Genomic DNA, 25,067 nt, shown 5'->3' with positions numbered 1-25,067 from the left:
TGAATTGGCCCTGCACACACAGCCTTTTGGGGATGGAGAATTCCAGATTTCCAATCTCCCTGTATTTAAAAAGTGCTTCTTGATTTGTCTCCTAGCTGTATTAGGTCGTGGTGAAAATGACCATGAACAGGCAACCTAGTGTGCAACCTAGGACAAAGCCACAGCAAACTCTCACCTATTATAAGAAACAAGATAAAATGTTTAGACAACTCAAATGAAACTCTCTTACACATTTGATTTTAAAAGTATCAATACATTATATTCTTTTTAACAATTTTACTTTTTAATTAATTTTGATATCACCTTGGATGTAACAAACATCATATAGTTTTACATTGAATTTGGATATTTCAACCTTGTAAGGATGTGCCTGAAGGTTCCTGTCACAAAGAATCACTTGTCTTCCTTCATGCTTTGAGATAAACAGATTGCTAAGCAGTTAATAAGCAGCTAATAATAAGACTGCCTTTGCTTAATCTTCTTACTTAGCTAGAAATCATGCTTTGTTATTAAATAGAGTGCTTTGAATATTTATGCTAATTCTGTCAGTCTTATATGTCTGATATATGTATTAATTATGCAATTAATTTTATTTTTATTTTAGCTGATACTAATATACTTACCTCATTGAATGCTAACTTTCATATACATTAATCCTATTCCCCAAAATGCGATTAATGTTTTAATATTATTTATTACAAATAGCATCCAAGAAGTAAACAACGGGATAATATTTTTCCATAATTTCTAACATTCATTTGTTTCACCTTTCTGAAGGCCTTCGTTCATGACACAAGGCACCCTTTATACATCTTGAAGAAGCCACAGGCCGCCATAAAAAGTGTCACCAGGCTATATGACTTTAGGTGTATCTCAGTCCAATCCTGTCACAACCCAGCACCCAAGCCTATACATTAGCAGCACTAATTGTATAGTAATCAGAAACAGGAACCCTGACTGACTTTCACTGTCCTTAGACCAGTGACACTATAGTGGCCCAACAACACTGCTGGTGCTGAGCTCAGTTACACAGAATCATATCGGCACAGGAGGAGGCCATTCAGCCTATTGAGTCCATGCCAGCAGTTCCATAATAAATGTGAACATCGAAATATACAAAGGAAATTTCAAATCAGGACAAAACTACATTAAAATGAGATAAAGGCAAAATAATTTGGATGCTGGAAGTCTGAAATAAAAACAAAAAATGCTGGAAAAACTCAGCAGGTCTGACAGCATCTGTAGAGAGAAAGACAGAGTTAACGTTTCGAGCCTGTATGACTCTTCTTCAGTGCAATTAAAATGAGAACTGATTTATGTCCGTGCGCTCTGGTCCAATTATCTAAGTCACCTAAATCAATCACTAACTTGTGTAGCAATTTCAATATCCAATGAAAATTACTGTTACAAATTTCAAGTCTATCTTAAATATTTTGTCAGGTTTGGTGGTGCTCCTACCTACCTTATTTTTAGAACATGTTAGTATTACCCAATATGTAATCATATGATGGCACTAAGTGAGGTGCAATAGCAGTACCTTTTGGTGATATCAACTAAATATAAAAGAGTAGGGGAGGAAACTGAGGTGGAAAACTGACTTGTATTCTAAAGTAAGACTTAGCTTTTTTTACTGGAATCTCACTGAGAGAGCTGGCTCTGTTGAGAGCTTAATCCTGAGTAAGCCACGATTACAGTGACAATCTCATTTGACTCCTTTAAACTAAGTCAGGAAAATACCTTTAGATTGTTTTTGTTGGTGCAGCAAACACATTGCCACAAAATGTTGCATAAACTATGGTTTCGAAAAGTTACACCAAAACAGGAAGAACCAAAAGACATTCAAAAGACTGGACCTCAGCTGGAATCAAAGGGACAGGTTAGTTAACAACTAATTGATTTTTCCACTCAGTTCTGTTATTGTTAATATATGAATACCACATAGTTTTTTTTAATCCTTTGTTTATCATAGGAAACTAAAGCAAGTGAAAATGACGACTGGAATGCTGAGGAAAAGGATACAGGGGTCACAACAGCCCCCATGAACACTCATGAGCAAGGTCTGGATTGAGTAAAAGATACTTATGTACTGTTTAGAGCACGGTCATCAGTATTGTCAATATGCTTAGGACCGACGTAATGTAAGAATTAGGTAAAATCATTGCTTTGTACGGCCGTTTAGTTTAGTACCATGTTTTATAAAATTCACAAAAACACTGAATTTTAAACGCGTCGGATGAACTTTCCTCAACTGCCAGTTTTGTCCTTTTGATATAATTGTAAGCAAGAAAGATTGATGAAGTATTTGAACACAGAGGAACCCAGAGAGTAAATTAACAAAATAATTAAGCTGTTTAAAAATATGAGAAGTACCTTCAATCAAAAGTAATTCAAGACTACACAATTCTGCCACTCTTTTCCTACTCTACCACAGCACAAAAGTGAGGAACTGTAACTGAAATCAGTTTCAACAACAGTAGTAGTGTCACAGTGACAGCCAAGTTCCTGGCACTCACTCTTATGCACAAAATGGTACATGTTGCAGAACTTCTCACAATCCCTTACATAACTAATCTTCATCCTCAGTGAGAGTAGCACTAGGTCTTGGAGAGCCTGTTCCCTCTCAATCTTGGTACCTATCTTCAACATAATACACATTGGTCACCATCCTGTTGCATACCCTAGCATTTATCAAAGCTATTGGGACTAGAATATCTTAGACTGATAATACAATATTTTCTTTGTGCTCCCTTCAAATGGAGATTCCATGCTGGGAGTGCATGATCACAGAGTTATCCCTATAGAAATTAAATACATTACTAAAGAAGTATGTCATTGAACTTCAGTATGCAGATGACTTGTGTGTGTGTGTATATGCACTCACTCAGAAACGGAGCTCCAGGTGATTGTTGACTTCTCTGAAACATACCAGAAAATGGCCTTTCAGTAAACATCTGAAAAACTATGGTCCTTTTCCAACCAGCTCCCAAAGCACAACACTTCCCCCTGTCGATTCAGATCAACAGCGGAATCCTGGAAAACGTGGACATTTTTCCATATCTTGGGAGCCTCCTCTTGACAAAGGCAGACATAAATGACAAAATTCATCATCACTTGCAAAGTGCCAGCTCAGCCTTCAGCCGACTGAGGAAAAGAGCATTAGAGGACCAGGATCTCAAACCCAGACTAAGGTCACTGGGCAACAGTGATAGCCATGCTCCTGTATGCTTTGGAGACTTGGATGACCTGCAGCAGACGCCTCAAAGTTCTGGAGAAGTACCACCATGCCTTCTTAAGATCCCCCAAATCCAGTATGCCCTGTATAATTGTAGCAAGGCTCCTTTCTTCTTGTACTCCAAAAGGGCAACATGACATTTGCCTTCCTAATTACCTGCTGTACCTGCATGCTAACCTTTTGTGTTCCTCATACAAATACACCCATTCTTTCTCAACATCAACATTCACAAGTTTTACAACTGTTAAAAAATACTCTGCTTTTCTATTATTTCAACCAAAGTGAATAACCTCACACTTACACACAATTTAATCCAACTGCCATCTTGTTGCCCACTCACTTAACCTGTCTATATCTCTTTGCATTCCTCTTAGCTCACATTTCCACCTAGCTTTGCATTGTCAGCGAACTTGGATACATTACTCCCTGTCTCTTTATCTAAGTCATTAATATAGATTGGAAATAACTAAGGCCCTAGTACTGATCCTTGCAGCATTCCACTAGTCACAGCCTGCTACCTTGAAATTTACCCATTTATACCTACTCTTTGCTTCCTGTCCTTTACTCTATCCATGCTAATATGTTACCCCCAACTCCATGAGCCCTTATTTTGCCTATTAACCTTTTGTGTGGCAACTTCTAAATGCCTTTTGGAAATCCAGTTATACTACATCGACTGGTTCCCCTTTATCTACTCTATTAGTTACACTAATAAATTTATCAAACATGATTTCCCTAGTTTAAAACCATGTTGACTTTATCTGATCATACTGTGATTTTCTAAGTTATTGTTAAGACTTTCTTAATAGATTCCAGCACATTCTTGAGGACTGATGTAAGGATAACTGGCCTGTAGTTCCATGTTTTCTTTCTCCCTCCATTCATGAATAGTGGTGTTACATATGCTAACTTCCAATCTGCTGGGACCATTCCAGAATCTAGGGAATTTTAGGAAATCATAGCCAGTGTATCCATCATATCTTCAGCAATCTCTTTTAGAACCTTAGGAAATAAGTAAGTAGGAAGGAAATAAGCCATCAGGTCCTGGGGATTTGTCGAATTTTAGTCCCTCAACTTTCTCCAGTACTTTTTTTCTACTGAATTACCTATTACCTTAATTTCCTTAATTCTTTTAGCACCTATATTTCAGCACCTCTATTGCAGGTATGTAACTTGTGTCCTTTACTGTGAAGGCAAAAAAAAAATTCAATGTTTCTGCTCATAATATCCCCCATAATAATTTCTCCTATTTCTACTTCTATTGGACCAATGTTTACTTTAGCTACTCTCTTCCTTTTTATATACTTTTAAAGGCTCATAAAATCTGTTTTTATATTCCTGGCTGGTTCAATCTCTTTTCCCCCCTTTTTTGTCAACTTTTTGCTGTCCCTTTACTTGTTTCTAAAACACCCCAAATATTCTTTGCAAAATCATAAGCCTCTTCTTTTGATTTAATATTATCCATAACTTCCTAAGCAAGTCACAGATGGATCCTTCTCCCTGAGATTCTCTTTTTTCAATGGAATACATTGTTGTTGAACATTTTGGTTTATTTCTTTAAATGTTTCCTACTGTTTATTTACCATCATACCTTTTATTCTATTGTTATGGGCCGAGAAGGGAGGAGTGCGTAGTTATAGCCCCACTTCTCCAAAGGTCGTAACAATATTTTAAATGCTTAATTCATCCACAAAACTGGTCAATTGTTTACCTTTGATACTGTTATTCCCAGACTAAAAGGACTCTAGCCAGGCTTCTTCCAGTAAACACAAAAAAATGTTGATTTAATATAAAATAAACTACTTTTTTAAAAAACAAGTTAATAAACTGGTTAACATACAAGTTCTAGTTTAGAAGTATAATGATTTTCCCCTTTTAAAAAACGGATATTCAAACTCTGATATACATAAACAAACACAAAACAGGACAAAACAAATGCAGTCCCCTACAGAGGCTAGAGTACGGGAAAGTTTCTTTTAAAAGGATAAAATTCGAAGAGATCTTGATGCTGCCGATCTAACAGAATTCTGGGAAGAATAGATCTGGAAATTCTTTCAAATGGATTTTTTGGTGAAACAGTCTTTGATGACTCTTATTTATCACAACTTTGCAGACTTTCAAAGAAACAGATTAGTTATCCGGATGAGAATTTTCTGAGGAAAGATTAACTCATTCTAGACCGCATATAACACAAAGGTGAGGCAGAGAGAAAAGGAAAGAGATTTTTCTTGCAGTCTGCTTCTAAGGCACACCCACACATACTCACTGTCCGACTGAGAGTTTTTTAAGACCAAGATGTTCAAACAATACTTCTTTCAGGTCAGGTGTTTTTAACCAATCAACAGGAGTCTTTAACAACACAATTCTAAAGAAGAGCCATACTGACTCAAAACGTTAACTCGGTGTTTTTCTCTCTCCACAGATGCTGTTAGACCTGCTGAGTTTTTCCAGCATTTTCTGTTTTTGTAGCAAGAGTCTCTAGCCTGGCAACAACAGTTCTTTGTTAACTTAGATATGCAAATTATCCCTTCCCCCTCCAGGAGTTCCCATTGGACATTTCCGTTGACCAGTGGTTTCTTGAAAAATAACTTATTCACAGCCCCAAATTAATATTGCAGACTTTTGAAAATAACTCAGGAGGGAGAATGTCAAAATTCAACATCCTTCAATTTTTCCAAAAACATGCCCCCACCTGTAAGGAATGAAACATAATTTTCAAACGCATTTCATTACAAAACAGACAGGAAAAACACATACAACAAATATATAAAAACTTTAAACATTCACCCACCCATTCTCATTCACTCCTTATACAGAATCTCTGTATAGATCCTGACCTTTGACTTTCTATATTACACTAACAAAAATTACATTTTGGATAACGCCTCAGCAATTAAATTGGCCAGAATTTTTCTGTCGGCGATTTGGGGGCAGGGCCCGCTCGCTGACGGGAAAATGACATGGGATGATGTCGGGAGGAACCCCCAACGTCATCCCAATCCATTAAAATTTTCAGGAAGGCAGGCGGACAGCGAAATCTGTCAATTAAGGCCATTGACAGGCTAATTAAGATTGTTAAAGACCTGCCTGTCCAACCTTAAGGCTAGCGGGCAGGCCAGGAGCCCCAGCGGGCTTCTGATAATACATGAAACTTCATCCACTGGCGGGATGAGGTTTCATGTCCATTTTTAAAAAGTTTCATAAAATTTGTGTTTCTTATTAACATGTCCCATCTCATGTGACATTGTCACATGAGGGGGACATGTTAATAATTTTAATAGTTTTCTATTTTTGGAGTTTATTTACCTGTTAGTAATCTCCCTGAGACAGCACTTGGTCTCAGGTAGCAGTGCGCTCTTTCACACGCATGCGCGAAAGAGCGATCTTTGGCAGATGGGGAATCCCTCCCCCCGGTACAGGAAGCGCATAGCGCTTCCCATCAGGCAGACCACTGGGCAGGCCATAATTGGCCCGCCCACTCAAAATGGCGGCGGGCCCCGTTTCGGCGGCGGAGTTCGGCTGCCCGCCCACCGCCGAGCCGGTGGAGCCCGCCCGCCCACCAAGGGCAAAATTCTGCCCATTATCTTTTCCAGCAATATGGACAACCGTCAAGTTATAAGGCTATAGTATTAGACTCAATCAAAACAGTCTGACATTCTGATTCTTAATCGTTTCTATAATGGCCGGGGGATTATGTATATAATTAGGGTTTCTTTGCAGACATGATGGACATATTTCTCAAAATGTTTTAGAGCCAGTAATAATCCCAGGGCTTCCTTTTCTATGGTAGAATATCTTTTTTGATGCCGATTTGACTTTTTAGAAAAGTATCCCACTGACTTTTCTATGCCTGATTCATCTTCTTGTAATAAGACCACACCAACCCTCAAGTCACTGGCATCAATTGCCACCTTGAAGGGTTTAGTGAAATTAGGGGCAGCCAATATCAGTTAAATTAAGTGATTTTTCAACATGTGTTGGATTTCTGCCTCTACCTGAGCCTGTTTCTCTGGGCTTAAACGATAAGGGTGTTGTTTTATAGGAGAAGACCTCCCTATATCCATATCATGTGTGGCTAAAGTTGTCCACTGGTTCACCCCTGCAGATCCCTGCAGAACATTGGGCAGAATTTTACGTCCTGCGGGCGTAAAATAGCACGCAATGACATCGAGTGAGCGTCCCGACGTCATCGCGCACTCGCGCAATATTTCGGTTAGCGGGCGCGAGCGGCTGCTGGAGCTGCACCCGCCACTAATTAAGAGGCCACTTAAGGCCATTAAAAAGCCAATTGACTGTGATTTTTCATTGCCTGTGCGATGAGTGTGAAATCACATGGGCAAAATGGGCAGGCGGCCAGCCAACAATTTCAAAAAGCTCTTCCACGGACGGCATAAAAGGGGTGAGCAGCATTGCCAATGTCAGCAGTGGGGAGTTTGGTTCATAATTTGCTCTGGCGACTTATTGGGTACTTGGCATCTTCACCTCTGTTCAGGGCTTCATCGTGAGCATTTCCCGACTTCATTGATGTCTCCAAGGCCCCTGGAGGATTCAGACCATGTGGCCCCTTCCAGATATCAGACAGTCTTCCGTTACCCTGGTAATGGGGATTATGTCCTCCGGCGGTGGCACTTCCTCTGAGTAGGAAGAGAAGGGCAGAAGGGAGAGGAGGCCAAGTGTCACAATGCAGCTTCCAGGGGAGGGACCTGTGGGAGGAGAGGCGCAGGCACAAGGGGCACAGGGCCAGCAGGATTCCAAGGTGGAAGGGGCCACAGAAGACGCCACTATCCTGCTGCCAGGACTTACAGGCAGCGATGCAGCTATCTCAATATGTCTGAGGTGCAATGCCAAAGAAGGCTCCGCCTCTCAAGGGAGACAGTGACCTCCATTTGTCAGACGATCGGCCCTGAAATCAGCTCCGACTATGTGGGTGGACACCCCATGCCAGTGGCTCTGAAGGTCACAGTGGCCCTCAACTTCTATACCTCCAGCTCTTTCTAGGGCTCAGTGGGGGATCTGTGTGCAGTCTCCCAATCGGCTGACCACAGTTGTATCAAGCTGGTGACAAAAGCTCTGTTCAGGTGGGTACTGATCTTTATTCTTTACCGTACGGACAAAGCCAGCCAGACACAGCGAGCCAGAGGCTTCGCGGCCGTTGCTGGCTTCCCCCGCATCCAGGGTGCAATAGACTGCACACATGTAGCCATCAAGGCGCCAGCAGGTGACTTTGTCAACAGAAAGGGCTTCCACTCCATGAACGTGCAGATAGTGTGTGATCACAGGATGCTGAGTCTACAAGTCTGTGCAAAGTCCCCTGGCAGCTCCCATGATGCTTACATCCTGAGACACTCCCAGGTGCCGGGGCTCTTCAGTGCTCCAGCCCGACTGGATGGATGGATGCTGGATGACAAGGGCTATCCGTTGAAGAGGTGGCTCATGATGCCTCTCAGCCACCCAAGAATAAAGACAGAGCAGCGTTACAATACGAGTCATGCCTCCACAAGGATGATAGAGAGGACCATAGGTCTTCTCAAGATATGATTCTGATGCCTGAACCATTAAGGGGAAGCACTAAAATATCCTCCAGAGTGGGTGTCACTGATAGTGGTTACATGCTGTGCTTCCCACAAGCTGGCACTGGCATGAGGGGACTCACTGGAGGAAGAGGACCTTGACGCAGCTGCTCAGGCAACTGATGCTGAGTCCAGTAGTGAGTCCGGAGGTGAGCACGGTGTGGAGAATGCTGAGGGCATGGAGTCAGACCTTGGTGACCTCCAGGGATGCAGGGACAACAGGGATGCCTTGATCCAATGCTCCTTCAGCTAGGGTACCAAAGATCAGCCTCAACCTCATGCCAGGGCTGCCACCTCCATCCCAAATGTCTGAAATGACCCTTCCATTTGCAGCCAAAGTCCATTCAATGCCTGTGCAATAAAGTATCCAGCCACTCATGTCCAGCATTACATACTGACATACCCTGCACCAGAAAGAAAAACGGTGAAGCACACTCAGGTCATCAGAACCAAAGCAAATTTAATGTTATCATCACATTGAAATCATTATGACATTACAATTACTGGTGTTGATTTCCACACCAGCAGACATATAAACCAAACATAAATGAACAGAAAATCATACGTGAACAGTCCCTCTTGCACTCATGGTACCTTTAACTTATGTTTGCGAGTGCTACGTCTTGGTGCCCCCACACCCACCTCACCACCCCCCACCCTCACTGGCACCGGTATTGGAGACAGCATGCTGACTCTGGTGTCTTGTTGGCCTTAATGACCTTGGCGGTCATCCTTTGGCTGTCGGAGTCTGTGGTGGCCCAGCCTGGGAGGGAGCAGCCAGTGCCATGGCTGACATCTCCCCAGTCATTGCAGCCTCATCAGATGCGATGTCATTGGCAGTGGGGCGGAGGAGCTGCTGCCGTCATCCAGAGCACCCTGAGAGGAGCCCACAGAGACAACAAGCAGCTCATATGCCAACTTGAGGTCACTCTGGACCTCCCTGCTCACCATGGATGGATGGACACCTAGCTGGGATAGTGGGTGCTTCATCACCTGAGGTCATTGCCTGTGTGAGGGCTTGCAGGTCCGAGGGCAACCCCAGGAACCCCTGATTCTGTCCCTGGAGTTGCCTCTCCGTGAGAGTTGCCACTTTCTCAATGAAGGGGGCACTGCACTTGGCCATGAGGGTCAATGCAATGCTCACACTCTACATGGACTCCTCCATAATAGAGACCATGGCACGCAGACCCTCATGGATCTCCGCCAGATGCTCCCACACATCCCGCTGGACATCCAGCATCTGCCACCTAATGGACAACTCCAGAGGCTCATTATCTGCCTTCGACTGAGCATCATCCTGGTCCCCAGCCGTCCTCCTACTGCCAGCACCCTGGGCACTCTCTGTCTCCATCTGCACCTACAGCGAGTGTGAAGTGCTCTCACCAATGTGCTCCGACATTCTAGCTGCCAATTCTAATGCCCACCAAGATGCTGGTATCTGCGCTGGTGCCTGCTTGATAGAACGGGTGTGACCCAGGTGCAAGTGAAGCCCGGCGGTCGTCTGGTGTCAGGGGTGACCCTTCATAGTCCAGAAAGCGAGCGCATGCTGGCGAACCTAAATGGGAGAACAAAGACATGCCATTAGTTAAAGCCATCACACTGTCGCTGTGCATGCCAGGCACTCTGGTGAGACAATGGAGATCTGCATCACAGTGCCACCATCTCTCAATGATCAATGGGGACTCCAGGTTTGAGGCTCCCATCAATGAAGAGACTACATTAGAATGGTTGCACAATCCGAAACTCTCATCTCTGTGCACTGCACTCGTACCTTCAGCTGGCACCCCTGCTTCTCCATGCCCAGTTGAACGGGAAGTGTGCCGGCTCTCGAGCTCTAAGACGCCCTGTTCGAACCTTCTGAGCAGCAGCAGGTTGGGCGGGCCTCCGTCTGTACATGCCCTCTCTGCTTGGCTATGGCTTACCTTCTCCTGAAAGGACAGATGAACATTGATTAGCCCACTCTCTACCTGCAGCCCCATTGCAGCCTGGCTGACCCCACCTGAGGAACACATCGAGAGCACATCTGAGTTGTGACCCTTGAGCCGCAAGGTACTCAGTCCAAGCAGCCAGGGCTTACTCCCTTGGCCAGATCCAGCATCATTGACAGTTGGCACTCAGACTCTAGCACTTGAGGCCCATGGAGGGGGACAGCCAGACCTTAATACATCTGCACACTGACCCATGCAAACACAGTGCTCAACCTTCCTGAGCACAGCAGGTCATAGCACCTCTTCTTTCACTGCATCCATGTGGGCCACACCACGTCATGGCTGCTCAACAGTACTGCCACCTCCTCCCATGTCCTCTTTGTGAGGTGCGATGGCCTGCTCCCCCCATCTCTGGGGACAAAGGTGTCCCTCCTGACAGCCACCTCCTCCAGCAGGACGGTGAGACACTCATCCGAAAAGCGGGGGGCCGAGTGCCTTCCTGCTTGACATCTCCAGCCACACTCGACTCTATCAAGGTAACTCAGAACAAATGTCCTTCTGTGGCAGCCTTTCTGGGGCTGCCTGGGCCGTTTTTAAACCGACGCTGAGTCGCCATTAGACCTGGTGGCCAACAGGCCCACGCCGCACTCGGCCCTTCCCGACCAGTGAAGAGTTGTGTTTCATGCTGGGCGAGCCTTAATTGGCTTACCAGCGTGAAATCGTAGTCGGGGGCCGATTGCGGGCAGTGGGTCGTTTCCCAACCGCTCCCGGTCCCACCGACCGCGCCCACCTGCCGACCTCAAAATTCTGCCCATGGTGTCTAACTGTCCTGGTATTTCAGAATTAGCTAATCTGACAGGAGGTTTAATTGGTGAGCTGTCTAAATCTCCTTCTGTCTCACTCTCACTGTCTCCTTCATCCTCCACTCTCCTTACCACCTGACATACCTGCTCCTCCCTTTCCTCAAGACTATGATGGTATGGCTTCAACATGTTGATGTGACATAGTTGATACTTTCTCCTGTGACCTTGGGTGTCTATCAAATAATTTACTTTACTAACCATCTTAACTACCTTGGATGGACCATTGAACCGTACTTTCAGAGGGTCCTCCTGTAAAGGCAATAACACCAAAGCTTCATACCCCGGTTGAAATGTTTGGGTGTCAGTTTTTTTAATCTGCCCATTCCTTATCTTTGAGAAACTTTAAGATGCTCTCGAGCCACTTTGCAGGCTCCCGTGAGCCATTCCTGTAACATGGACACATATATACAGGATTCGTCCCTCTGTCCTAAAAACTTCTCTTTGATTAATTTCAGAGGACCTCTTATCTCATGTCCATAAATTAACTCAAAAGGACTAAAACCGATAGATTCATTTGGTGAATCTCAGTTGGAAAATAAAATAAAGTCCAGTGCTTTGTCCCAGTCACGGGGATATTTAGTATGTTTTAATAATTTTTTTGAGAGTTTGATTGTGCCTCTCTGAAGCTCCCTGTGTCTGTGCTGATGGTGTGCTGTGGACTAACTGTTTTACACCCAAAGTACTTGTTTTGAAAAATTTTAGACATAAAATTGGAACCTTGATCTGACTGGATCTCCATCAGTAATCCATATCTAGTAAAAAATTGAGTTAGCTTCTCTGCCACGACCTTAAATGTAACCGTTCCCAAAGGGATGAACTCTGGAAATCAAGTTGTCATATCCATAATAGTAAGGATATACTGGTGTCCCACTTTCATTTTCAGTAACGGTCCCATACAGTCTCCTAATGCTGTACTAAATGGTTCTCCCAAAACTGGTATGGGAATTAAAGTTACCGGTTTGATTGCATGCTGTGGTTTTCACACCATCTGGCACATATGGCATATTTTACAAACCTGCACCACGCCCTTGCGGAGAGCTGGCCATCAAAACTGTTGACTTATACATGCTTGTGTTTTTTGGATCACTACATGTCCTGCCATAGGAATCTCATGAGCCATCCTTAATATTTCCTGGCGATACTTGGGTGGTACCGCTACCTGATGAACCGCCATCCACTCTTCATCCGCAGATCTGTGAGGAGGTCTCCACTTCCTCAACAGAATCCCACTTTTAATATAGTAGAGCCCCGGAACCCCTCCTGCTTCAGCTTCAGTTTGGGCTGATTGTGCCATTTTACTCTGGATAGGCTTGCTGAGCCTCAATCAGAGACGACTTACTGAACATTCCCTTCTGATTGTCCAAATCCCCAAAGAAAATTTCAGATAGCCAAATATCTGTTTTCGGTGCCAATTTTACCTCTGATGATGGAACTTGTTTAGCCATTGCTCGCATCACTACACAAGAAGGAAAAGTTCCTGGAATCTTTTCCTGCAACTGTTCTGTCTCCTTGACTCCACTTGGCCTTTCTGTAACTACTGGAGAAGCTGCTACTTTCACCCCGGCCAAATCATTTCCAAGGAGTAAGTCAACTCCGTCTACAGGCAACCTATGAACAAATCCTACTGTTACGATTTCAGACATTAGATCACACTCCAGGTGTACCCGATACAAAGGTACAGGTATATACTCCCCACCAATACTGTTCACTAAAACCTTGGCATTTAGTGAAGTCAGGTGGAAAAGTCAAGCCTTTCTCCAGCAAAAGAGTTTGGGTAGCTCTTGTATCCCTAAGTATAACTATAGGTATACCTGCTTTACTGGAGGAATAAGGAGTTACTTTTCCTTTAGACAAGAATTCCCTGTAGCTTTCAGGTATCTTGTTCACCTCACCTGCACTCACAGCAGTGTTCACATTTGGACTCATAGCTGCAGTTAACACTACAACTTGATCAATTGTATTTTCAGTTGGGGCTTTTTTCCTGAATCATTCTTAGGTACCTCAATACGTCCCATGGATTTTTCCATGCAACTTCCAGTAATTTTTCAGAATGTTTCCCACCTTGTTACAATGGAAACATTTAGGCCTTTGTACGTCACTCCCATCCTCAGAACTTTCCTTTCTGATCTGAGGAGGAGATTTCAGCACATTCCCAGTTGTCCCTTCTCTTCCTTGGCTACTTGCCTTCCTTTCACTCTTCCACTTTCTATCATTTTCGGATTTGTGGGGCTAATGGAAAAAGGGTTTGGATTTATGGACAAGCTTTAAATCATCAGCCATCTCTGCTGCCTATCTAGCTGTTGAAACCATCTGGCCCTCCACATGAGTTCTTATACTGGAGGGACTGAATTTTTAAATTCCTCTAGAACTATTTCCCTAAGGATCTCATATGTGATCTCTACCTTTAGTGGCCGTATCCAACAATCAAAGCTAGTTTGCTTTACCCTCTCAAATTCAATGTAGGTCTGCCCAGACTGTTTCCTTATGTTTTGAAACTTTTGCCTGTATGCCTCAGTGACCATATACACTAAGAATATCCTTCTTTACTGCATCATAATTCATAGACACCTCATCCAAAAGTGATGCATAAACCTCATGAGCTCTGCCCACTAACCTATTTTGCAGGAGTAATGTCCAGTTTCCTTTTGGCCACTTCATTTGCTTAGCTACCTTCTAAAATGAAATGAAAAATGTCTCTACAAGATAATAAACTGACTGGCATACAATTTCTAGTTTAGAAGTGTAATGATTTTCCCTTTTTAAATAAACAGATGTTCAAACACACAAACACAAAACAGCACAAAACAAGTACAGTCCCTTGCAGAGACTGGAGTATGAGAAATTCTTTTAAAAGAATAAAATTTGAAGAGATCTTGATGCTGTTGATCTAATGGACTTCTGATCAGAATAGATCTGGAAGTTCTTCCAGATGGATTTTTTTGGTGAAACAGTGCTTGATGACTCTTAGTTATCACAACTTTGCAGACTTTCAAAAAGAACAGATGAGCTATCCTGATGACACATTTCTGAGGAAAGTTTAACTCACTCTAGACTGCATGTAACACAAAGGTGGGGCAGAGAGAGAGGGAAAGAGGGTGTCTTTTCTTGCAGTCTGCTTCTAAGGCACCCCAACACATTGTCATTCTCTGACTGAGAATTTTTAAGACCAAGATATTCAAAGAATACCTCTCCTAGGCCAGGTGTTTTTAACCAATCAGCAAGAGTCTTTAAAAACAAAAAAACTGCGGATGCTGGAAATCCAAAACAAAAAATAAAAAATACCTGGAAAAACTCAGCAGGTCTGGCAGCATCGGCGGAGAAGAGTACAGTTGACATTTCGAGTCCTCATGACCCTTCAACAGAACTAAGTAAAAATAGGAGCGAGGTGAAATATAAGTTGGTTTAAGGTGGTGGGGTGGGGGTGGGGGGGGTGGCGGTTCGGGGGGGGGAGGTTGTGGGAGAGAGAAGGTGGGGGGGTGGTTGTTGGGACAAGCAAGCAGTGATAGAAGGAGATAACCAAAAGATGTCACAGACAAAAGTTCAAAGAGGTGTTGAAGGTGGTGATATTATCTAAAAGAATGTGCTAATTAAGAATGGATAGCAGGACAAGCAAGGTAGCTCTAGTGGGGGATGGAGGAGGGAGTTTAAGATCTAAAATTGTTGAATGTTGTCCTCCATCCCCACCCCCTTTCCGTTTCTTCCCCCTCCTCCTTGTTTTTTCCAATAATTTATAATGTATATAATTTCCTTTTCCCACCTATTTCCATTATTTTTCATGTATTCCACCGATCATTTATCTATACCTTTTATGCCCTTTTAGTCTTATTTCATCCCACTACAGCTACCTTGCTTGTCCTGCTATCCATCCTTAATTAGCACATTCTTTTAGATAATATCACCACCTTCAACAACTCTTTGTTCTTTTGTCTGTGACATCTTTTGGTTATCTCCTCCTATCACTGCTTGCTTGTCCCAACAACCACCACCCCCACCTTCTCTCTCCCCACCTCCTCCCTCCCCCCCTCCCCCACCCCCCCCCGCCCCTCCCAACCGCCAAACCAGCTTATATTTCACCCCTCTCCTATTTTTACTTAGTTCTGTTGAAGGGTCATGAGGACTCGAAACATCAACTGTACTCTTCTCCACCGATGCTGCCAGACCTGCTGAGTTTTTCCAGGTATTTTTTATTTTTTGAGCAAGAGTCTTTAGCCTGGCAACAACAGTTCTTAGAACAAAACACAAAAATAAAAATACCTGGAAAAACTCAGCAGATCTGGCAGCATGTGTCCAGCCCATCTCCCGCGCATCCGCCCTCACACCTTCCTCTCCCTCCCAGAACCATGATTGGGTCCCCCTTGTCCTCACTTATCACCCCACCAGCCTCCGCATTCAAAGGATCATCCTCCGCCATTTCCGCCAACTCCAGCATGATGCCACCACCAAACACATCTTCCCTTCACCCCGCTGGCGGCATTCCATAGGGATCGTTCCCTCCGGGACACCCTGGTCCACTCCTCCATCACCCCCTACACCTCAACCCCCTCCCACGGCACCTTCCCATGCAACCGCAGAAGATGCAACACCTGCCCCTTTACTTCCCCTCTCCTCATCGTCCAAGGGCCCAAACACTCCTTTCAAGTGAAGCAGCATTTCACTTGCACATTCCTCAATTTAGTCTACTGCATTTGTTGCTCCCAATGCGGTTTCCTCTACATTGGAGAGACCAAATGCAGACTGGGTGACCGCTTTGCAGAACACCTTCGGTCTGTCTGCAAGCATGACCCAGACCTCCCTGTCGCTTGCCATTTCAACACTCCACCCTGCTCTCATGCCCACATGTTCGTCCTTGGCCTGCTGCAATGTTCCAGTGAAGCTCAATGCAAACTGGAGGAACAGCACCTCATCTTCCGACTAGGCACTTTACAGCCTTCCGGACTGAATATTGGGTTCAACAATTTTAGATCATGAACTCTCTCCTCCATCCCCAGCCCCTTTCCGATCCCCCCCTTTTTTCCCAATAATTTATATAGATTTTTCTTTACCCACCTATTTCCATTATTTTTAAATGTATTTCCATCCATTGTTTTATCTCTACCTTTTAGCCTATTTCGATCCCTTCCCTTCACCCCACCCCCACTAGGGCTATCTGTACCTTGCTTGTCCTGCTTTCTACCCTTAATTAGCACATTCCTTAGATAATATCACCACCTTCAACACCTCTTTGTCCTTTTGTCTATGACATCTTTTGGCTATCTCCACCTATCACTGGCCCACTATCCAGCTCTACTTGTCCCACCCCCCCCCCCCCCCCCCCCCCCACTCTTAAAGCAGCTTATATTTCACCTCTCTTCTATTTTTCCTTAGTTCTGTTGAAGAGTCATACGAACTCGAAACGTTAACTGTGTTCCTCTCCGCAGATGCTGCAAGAACAACAGTTCTTTGTTACCTTAGGCATATAAAGTATCTCTTCCAGGTGTTCCTGCTAGATATCTCTGCTGACCCAAGGTTTCTTGAAGAATAGCATATTCACAGCCCCAAATTAATCTTGCCTACTTATAAAAATAACTCAGAAAGGAGAATGTCCAAATGTCAGTGTCCTTCAATTTTTTTCAAAAATGGGTTCTTCACACTAGTTACCCAATCAACCTGAGCCAGTTTTCCCTTCATACCTTTGTAATTGACTTTGTTCAAGTTTAAGATTCTTGTCTGTGATTGGAGTAATATGCTTTTAACATGGAATTTGGTTGCATTATGATTACTAGTTCCCAGAAGATATTTTACAATTAGATTACTATTCAGTCCTGCCTCATTACACAATATTAGATCTAACATTGCTTTATCCTGGTTCCCCCTCATTTTTCTCCAAGGAACTCTCACAAAAATATCCTACAAACTCATCTTTTGGACCATCTTTGTCAATTTTGTTGCTCCAGTATATAAGCAGATTAAAGTGTCCCACAACTTTTAAACTGCCTTTGTTACATGCTCCAATAATTTCTTGTTTAATGTTCTGTGTAATGGTAAAACTGCTATTAGGAGATCTATAAACTATTCCCACCAGCATTTTTTGACTCTTGCAATAATTATTTAAGGGGAGGCAGCGATGGCATAGTGGTATTGCCGCTGGACTAGTCATCCACAGACCCAGGGTACTACTTTGGGGACCCTGGTTTGAATCCCACCACGGCCGATGGTGGAATTTGAATTCAATGAAAATCCGGAATTAAAAATGTGATGATGACCATGAAACCATTGTCGATTGTTGTAAAAACCCATCTGGTTCACTAATGCCCTTTAGGAAAGGAAATCTGCTGTCCTTACATGGTCTGGCTCACACATGACTCCAGATCCACAACAATGTGGTTGACTCTTAAAATGCCCTCTGAAATGGCTTAGCAAGCTGCTCAGTTGTAACAAACCACTACAAAGCCACAAAAAAGGAATGAAACCAGAGGGATCACCTGGCATCGACCTAGGCACTAGAAACGACAACGGCAATCTCAGCCCTGTTGACTTTGCAAAGTCCTCCTTACCTGGGGGCTTGTGCCAAAATTGAGAGAGCTGTCTCACAGACAAGTCAAGCAACAGCCTGACATAGTCATTCTCATGGAATCACATCTTACAGATAATGTTCTAGACACCATCATCACCATCCCTGGGTATTTCCTGTCCCACCAGCAGGACAAACCCAGCAGAGGTGACGGCACAGTGGTATACAGTTGGAAGGGAGTTGCCCTGGGAGTCCTCAACATCAACTCCGGACCCCATGAAGTCTTATTGCATCAGGTCAAACATGAGCAAAGAAACCTCCTGCTGATTACCACGTACCGCCCTCCCTCAGCTGATGAATCAGTGCTCCTCCATGTTGAACACCACTTGGAGGAAGCACTAAGGGTGGCAAGGGTGCAGAATGTACTCTGGGTGGGGGACTTCAATATCCATCACCAAGAATGGCTCGGTAGCACCACTACTGGCTGAGCTGGCCGAGTCTTAAATGACATAGATGCCATACTGGGTCTGCGGCAGGTGGTGAGGGAACCAACAAGAGGGAAAAACATACTTGACCTTATTGTCACCAACCTGTCTGCTGCAGATGCATCTGTCCATGACAGTATCACTAGGAGTGACCACCACACAGTCATTGTGGAGACAAAGTCCCGCCTTCACATTGAGGATACCCTCCATCGTGTTATGTGGCAATAGCACCGTGCTAAATGGGATAGATTTCGAACAGATCTAGCAATCCATGAGGCACTGTGGCCAATCAGCAGCAGCAGAATTGTACTCAAGCACAATCTGCAACCTCATGGCCCGGCATATCCTTCACTCTACCATCACCATCAAGCCAAGGGGTCAATCTTGGTTCAATGAAGAGTTCAGGAGGGAATGAAAAGAGCAGCACCAGGCATACCTAAAATTGAGATGTCAGTCTGGTGAAGCTATAACTCAGGACTACTTGCGTGCCAAACAGTATAATCAGCAAGTGATAGAGCTAAGAGACCCCACAACCAACGGATAAGATCTAAGCTCTGCAGTGCTGCCACATAAAGTCGTGAATGGTGGCGGACAATTAAACAACTCACTGGAGGAGGAGGCTCCACAAGTATCCCCATCCTCAACGATGGAGGAGCCCAGCACATCAGTGCAAAAGATAAGGCTGAAGCATTTGCTACAATCTTCAGCCAGAAGTGCCGAGTGGACGATCCATCTCGGCCTCCTCCGGAGGTTCCCAGCATCACAGATGCCAGTCCTCAACCAATTTAATTCACTTCACGTGATATCAAGAAAAGGCTGAAGGCACTGGATACTGCAAAGGCTATGGGCCCTGACAATATTCCGGCAATAGTATTGAGGACTTGTGCTCCAGATCTTGCCGCACCCCTAGCCAAGCTGTTCCAGTACAGCCACAACACTGGCATCTACCCGGCTACATGTAAAATTGCCCAGGTATGTCCTGCACACAAAAAGCAGGACAAATCCAACCCAACCGATTACCCGCCCCATCAGTCTACTCTCGATCATCAGTAAAGTAATGGAAGGCGTCATCAACAGTGCTATCAAGTGGTACATGCTTAGCAATAACCTGCTCACTGACGCCCAGTTTGGGTTCCACCAGGGCCACATAGCTCCTGACCTCATTACAGCCTTGGTTAAAACATGGGCAAAAGAGCTGAACTCCCGAGGCGAAGTGAGAGTGACTACCCTCGACATCAAGGCCGCATTTGACAGAGTGTGGAATCAAGGAGCCCCAGCAAAACTGGAGTCAGTGGGAATCAGGGGGAAAGCTCTACACTGGTTGGAGTCATACCTGGCACAAAGGAAAATGGTTGTGGTTGTTGGAGCTCCAGGACATCACTGCAGGAGTTCCTCAGGGTAGTGTCCTGGACCCAACTATCTTCAGCTGCTTCATCAATGACCTTTTTTCCATCATAAGGTCAGAAGTGGGGATGTTCACTGATGATTGCACAATGTTCAGCACCGTTTGTGAATCCTCAGATACTGAAGCAGTCCATGTCCAAATGCAGCAAGACCTAGACAATATCCAGACTTGGGCTGACAAGTGGCAAGTATCATTCACGCCACACAAGTGTCAGGCAATGACCATATCCAACAAGAGAGAATCTAACCATCACCTCTTGGTGTTCATTGGCATTACCATCACTGAATCCGTCAATGTCAACATCCTGGGTGTTATCATTGTCCAGAAACTGAACTGGACTAGCCATATAAATACTGTGGCTACAAAAACAGGTCAGAGGCTAGGAATAGTGCAACGAGTAAGCCACCTCCTGACTCCCCAAAGTTCCACAATCTACATGCCACAAGTCAAGAGAGTGATGGAATACTCCCCACTTGCCTGGATGAGTGCAACTCCCACAACACTAAAGAAGCTTGACACTGTCCAGGACAAAGCAGCCCACTTAATTGGCATCACATCCACAAACATTCACTCTGTCCATCACCGACGCACAGTAGCAAAAGTGTGTACCATCTACAAGATGCACCACAAGAAGGTCATCAGAGAGAACGCTGGCTGGAAGAAACAATCCATAGATGCGGTTGTCAAATGGCATCAGGTCAATACAGGGTCGGTTGAGATCCATACGATCAGAAGCACAAGGATTTCAAATGGAAATTCACAGGGCATTGTGATTCAAATAGCATTGGATGGACATCTGATAGACATAGAGGTTGATACTGGTGCTCAGTTAGCGTGATTCCTGAGTCGCTGTAACATGAAAAGTTGAGTCAACATCAGCTGGAAAAATCATGTACAGAGTTAAGCAGTTATAGAGGAAAGAAAATTCCCATAATTGGAAATATGTCAGTTCCGGTCACATATAATGAGCAATGCGGCAAACTTCCCACCATTGTTGTGAAAGGTGGAAAGCCAACCGTGTTCAGAAGAAACTGATTAGCAGCACTCAAGTTAAATTGGAACAAGCTTATTCCTGTTGAAGTGAGATTCACAAAGCAAGCTGGCATGATTTTAACAAGTACCCTAAGGTGATTAGTGAAACCAGCAAGCCAATTCAAGACTATAAGACTAACATATGTGTTTAGAGGAACACAAGACCAGTTTATTGAAGGCCGCATACAGTATACTGTGCTTTAAGAGAAAAGGATTGAAAAGACTTGAGTCTGAGAGCATTATCGATAAAGTAGATCAGAGTAATTGGGCCACTCCCATACAGTGGTCGTACCAAAGTCATATGGTAGTGTCAGAATATGTGCTGATATAAGGTAACTGTATATCAGGTACTAGAATGTAATCCACCTGATACTTTGCCAGAAGTGGAGAATTGTTGTCAAGTCAGATTTTTTCAAAGCCAGATCTGACAAACGCCTATCTGCAACTTGAATTAGGTGATGAGTATAAGTCATATTTGAGCATAAATACACATAAACAATTTCACTATTTCAATTTCATAAACTGCCATTTGGTGTTTCTTCAGCCCCTGGAATTTTCCAAGGGGAATGAACCAAGCTCTGTGAGGAATTGACATGCTTATTTCAGCTCTGAGCAGGCAGATCCATGATGACAAACTGAAAGAGGTGCTCAAATGTTTGGAAAAGTATTGAGTTCAGGTGAAGACACACAGATGTGAATTGTTTCAAAACTCTGTACAATGCTTGAGTCACAGAATAGACAAAGTTGGCTTACATCGATCCTACCAAGAGTAAAGTTCAGGAAATGAGAAATGCACCACATCCTAGGACATTTCTGAGCTCAGCTATTTTTTGGGTCCTGTGAATTACTTTAGTAAATTCATACCAAATTTGGCAGCCTTATTGCAACAATTGAATTAAGTCTTGGGAAAGGGTGTTCCATGGAACTGATTAAAGGAGGGTGACAAAAATTCAATTTTTTAAAAGTCAACTGGTAGAGGGCACAATGCTTGTACATTATGATGTGTCCAAAAATATTAAGGTAGCATGTGATGCCTTTCCATACGGAGGGATTGCTGTGATCTCTCATGTGTTGGATAGTGGTGAGGAAAGACCAATTGCATTTGCTTCTTGCTCCCGCAGTGCCAGTGAGCATTGAGTTCAGCAACTTCAGACCATGAACTCTCTCCTCTATCTTCACCCTATTTTAATCCACTTTCTTTAACACTTACTTTTATTTTTGATCCACTTATTTTCATTTTGATTCATCTATTCATTGTTTTATTCCCCTTTTCATCCCCTTTTTATCCTTTTCTCCACCCTTTTTCCCCCAACCACCAACCCTACCCCCCATCCCACCCCAAAAAAACCATCAGTTACTTGTTCCTTGTTGTTCTTTCACAGAGTGCTTACCCTTGTTCTGCTATTAACACATTCTGCTTTCTTACCTTTATACCACTATCAGCATCTCCTTTAGCCCTTACCACTACTGTTAACACACCCTTTGTCTTTTTATCCATGACATCTTTGTCAATCTCTCCTTAGCCCCCACCTATCTATCCTTCTATCCAGCTTCACCTGCTCCACCCCACATTTCTACTTCTTTTTAGCTCTGAAAAAGAGTCATAAGGACTCAAAATGTTAACAATAATGAATCAGATAGTTGGGATACAAGTCAAGTACCAATAGTCACTCTAACGTAAGTTCAGATTCAAGTCCAATTCAGACTGATATGCCTGATTAAAATGGAAAATTCAAGATTAGGTCAAGGTCAAGATCAGTCTTTGTTGGAGGAAACTTCTCTTCAGACTCAGTCCAAGGTGGGTAAAGCTGTCGTCCTACCCAGCTTCCACCCTACCCACTCACTCATCCATGTAGTCACCTATTTACTCACCCATTCACTCACTCATTCACTTAAACACTGAGAAGCTTGGGGACCTTAGAACACTTACCAGAATATGGCAGTTTGTGCCATTAAAAAGGGAGCATGGCTTCTGCACAGATTCTGCACTAAGGGAGTTTTTCAGGATCCTCCATTGGAAGTTAGAGCCTTTTCAACGTATGTAGGTAAGTAGGTTGTTATTTTCAGACACGAGTCCAAAGGTTTTGGGCCATTGTAATATTTTCATTAAGAAGGGAGGGATGTAATAACACCTTCTTAGGGCCATTAGTGTATTTATGTAGATATGCAAAATCAGGTTAAACCAGTTCACCTTTGTATCAGACATTATGTTGTACACACGAGTGCTTTTCTTCTACGAAGGTGTATGAACATACATTTGTGTGAACATGGCCCAATAACTCACTTCCTGTAATTTGGAATGGGAATTGGGTCTGTTCAGGTGAATTTAGAATTAGTTCTGCCACACTTCAGCTAGCACAGCACCCAGCCAGAATTTTGGGGCCAACACTTCATCCATCACAATCTCAAATTGTCCAAATGCAGTCACTTGTGCCCTGTCCGTCACAAAGTCTCAGTCACCCATTACCAATGTCCTAGCTAACATGCTGGCCATCTGCTTCATCACATGTTAAGTTCAGAATCCTTATGGATATCTTCAAATCTTGAAGGCCTGCCCCACCCCATCTAAGTGAGCATACGAATTAGGAGCAGGAGTAGGCTACTCAGCCCCTCAAGCCTGCTGTGTCATTCGGTAAGATCATGACTGATCCGATTTTAACTTCAATTCCACATTCCCCAGTAACCTTTCGGCCCCTTACTTATCAAGAATCTATCTACCTCTGCCTTAAAAATATTCAGGCCTGAATCTTCGGGTTGGTGTGCGGGGGCGGGCCCCGCTCACCGAAGTATAAAATGATGCGCGCTGATGTCAAGCATGCGTCCCGACGTTGCTGCGCGTCATTCCAGTCTACAGTTCGGCAGGTGTGCACCGGAGTCACTGCGCGCCCACCGAACTGTCAAAGGCCTATTACGACCATTTAAAAACTAATTAAAAGGATTAACAGAGCTGCCTGTCCAACCTTGAGGTTGGCGGGCAGGCGAAGAGCCCAGGCGGCCTTTGTATTTATCATGAAACATCATCCATGGGCGGGTTGAGGTTTCATGAAGGATTTACAAATCAAATAAATTTTTTTATTGAAATTCATCGACATGTCCCAGCTCATGTCACATGAGGGGACATGTCTGAATTTTTTTTCTTTATTAAAATTTTTCATAACAAAATTAAACTCCCTGAGGCAGCTGGGTGGCTCAGGGAGATTTCTGCGCTCCTTCGCACGCAGGCCCCGACTCAGCCTCCTCCCCCCCACCCGCACAGGGACCGCTCAGTGCTTCCGGGTGCGCGTCACGCTGGGCAGGCCTTAATTGGCCTGCCAATGTAAAATGGCGGGGCACGGCCAATCACGAGCAGCAATCAGCTGCGTGCCCGCCCATGCCCGCTCCCACACAGCCCCCCCGACAGGGAGAAAATTCTCCCCTCAGACTCTGCTTTCACTGCCTTTTGTGAAAGCGAGTTCCAAAGACTCACAACCCTCTGAGAGAGAAAAATTTTCTTCATCTCTGCTTTAAATGAGTGTCTCCTTATTTTGAAACAGTGACCCCTAGTTCTAGATTCTCCCACAACAGGAAACATCCTTTCCACATCCACCCTGTCAAGACCCCTCAGGATCTTATATGTTTCAATCAAGTCGCCTCTTACTCTTCTAAATTCCAACGGGTACAAGCCTAGTTTATCCAACCTTTCCTCATGAGACAGCCCTCCCATTCCAGGTATTAGTCTAGTAAACCTTCTCTGAACTGCTTCTATTGCATTTACATCCTTCCTTAAAAAAGGAGACCAATACTGTACGCAATACCCCAGATGTGGTCTCACCCTGTTTAATTGAAACATTACCTCCCTACTTTTATATTCAATACCCCTCACAATAAATGATAACATTCTATTAACGTTTCTAATTACTTGTTGTACCTGCATGCTAGCCCTTTGCGATTCATGCACGAGGACACCCAGATCCCTCCACATCTCAGATCTCTTCAATCTCTCATCATTTAGATAACATGCTTCTTTTTTATGGCACAATTTTTTTTTTGTCACCTAGTAGCCCAAGCAGAATGTTATCCAGG

General features: G+C 43.9%; 1 protein-coding gene across 1 annotated transcript in view; it reads left to right on the top strand.

Annotated features, from left to right (window-relative positions):
* The first annotated feature begins 1,780 nt into the window (after positions 1 to 1,780).
* LOC144680090 (cyclic nucleotide-gated channel beta-3-like) overlaps positions 1,781 to 25,067 on the top strand; it is a 183,730-nt gene continuing 160,443 nt past the window's right edge. The window contains exons 1-2 of the mRNA XM_078541235.1: positions 1,781 to 1,876; positions 1,970 to 2,057. Coding sequence (XP_078397361.1) covers positions 1,781 to 1,876; positions 1,970 to 2,057 — 184 coding nt within the window. The remainder of the gene's footprint in view (positions 1,877 to 1,969; positions 2,058 to 25,067) is intronic.

The sequence above is a fragment of the Cetorhinus maximus genome, chromosome 4 (assembly GCF_964194155.1).
Source record: "Cetorhinus maximus chromosome 4, sCetMax3.hap1.1, whole genome shotgun sequence".
Taxonomy (NCBI): Eukaryota; Metazoa; Chordata; class Chondrichthyes; order Lamniformes; family Cetorhinidae; genus Cetorhinus; species Cetorhinus maximus.
The sequence above is the reverse complement of the archived record's forward strand: the minus strand, read 5'-3'. Positions and strand labels throughout refer to the sequence as shown.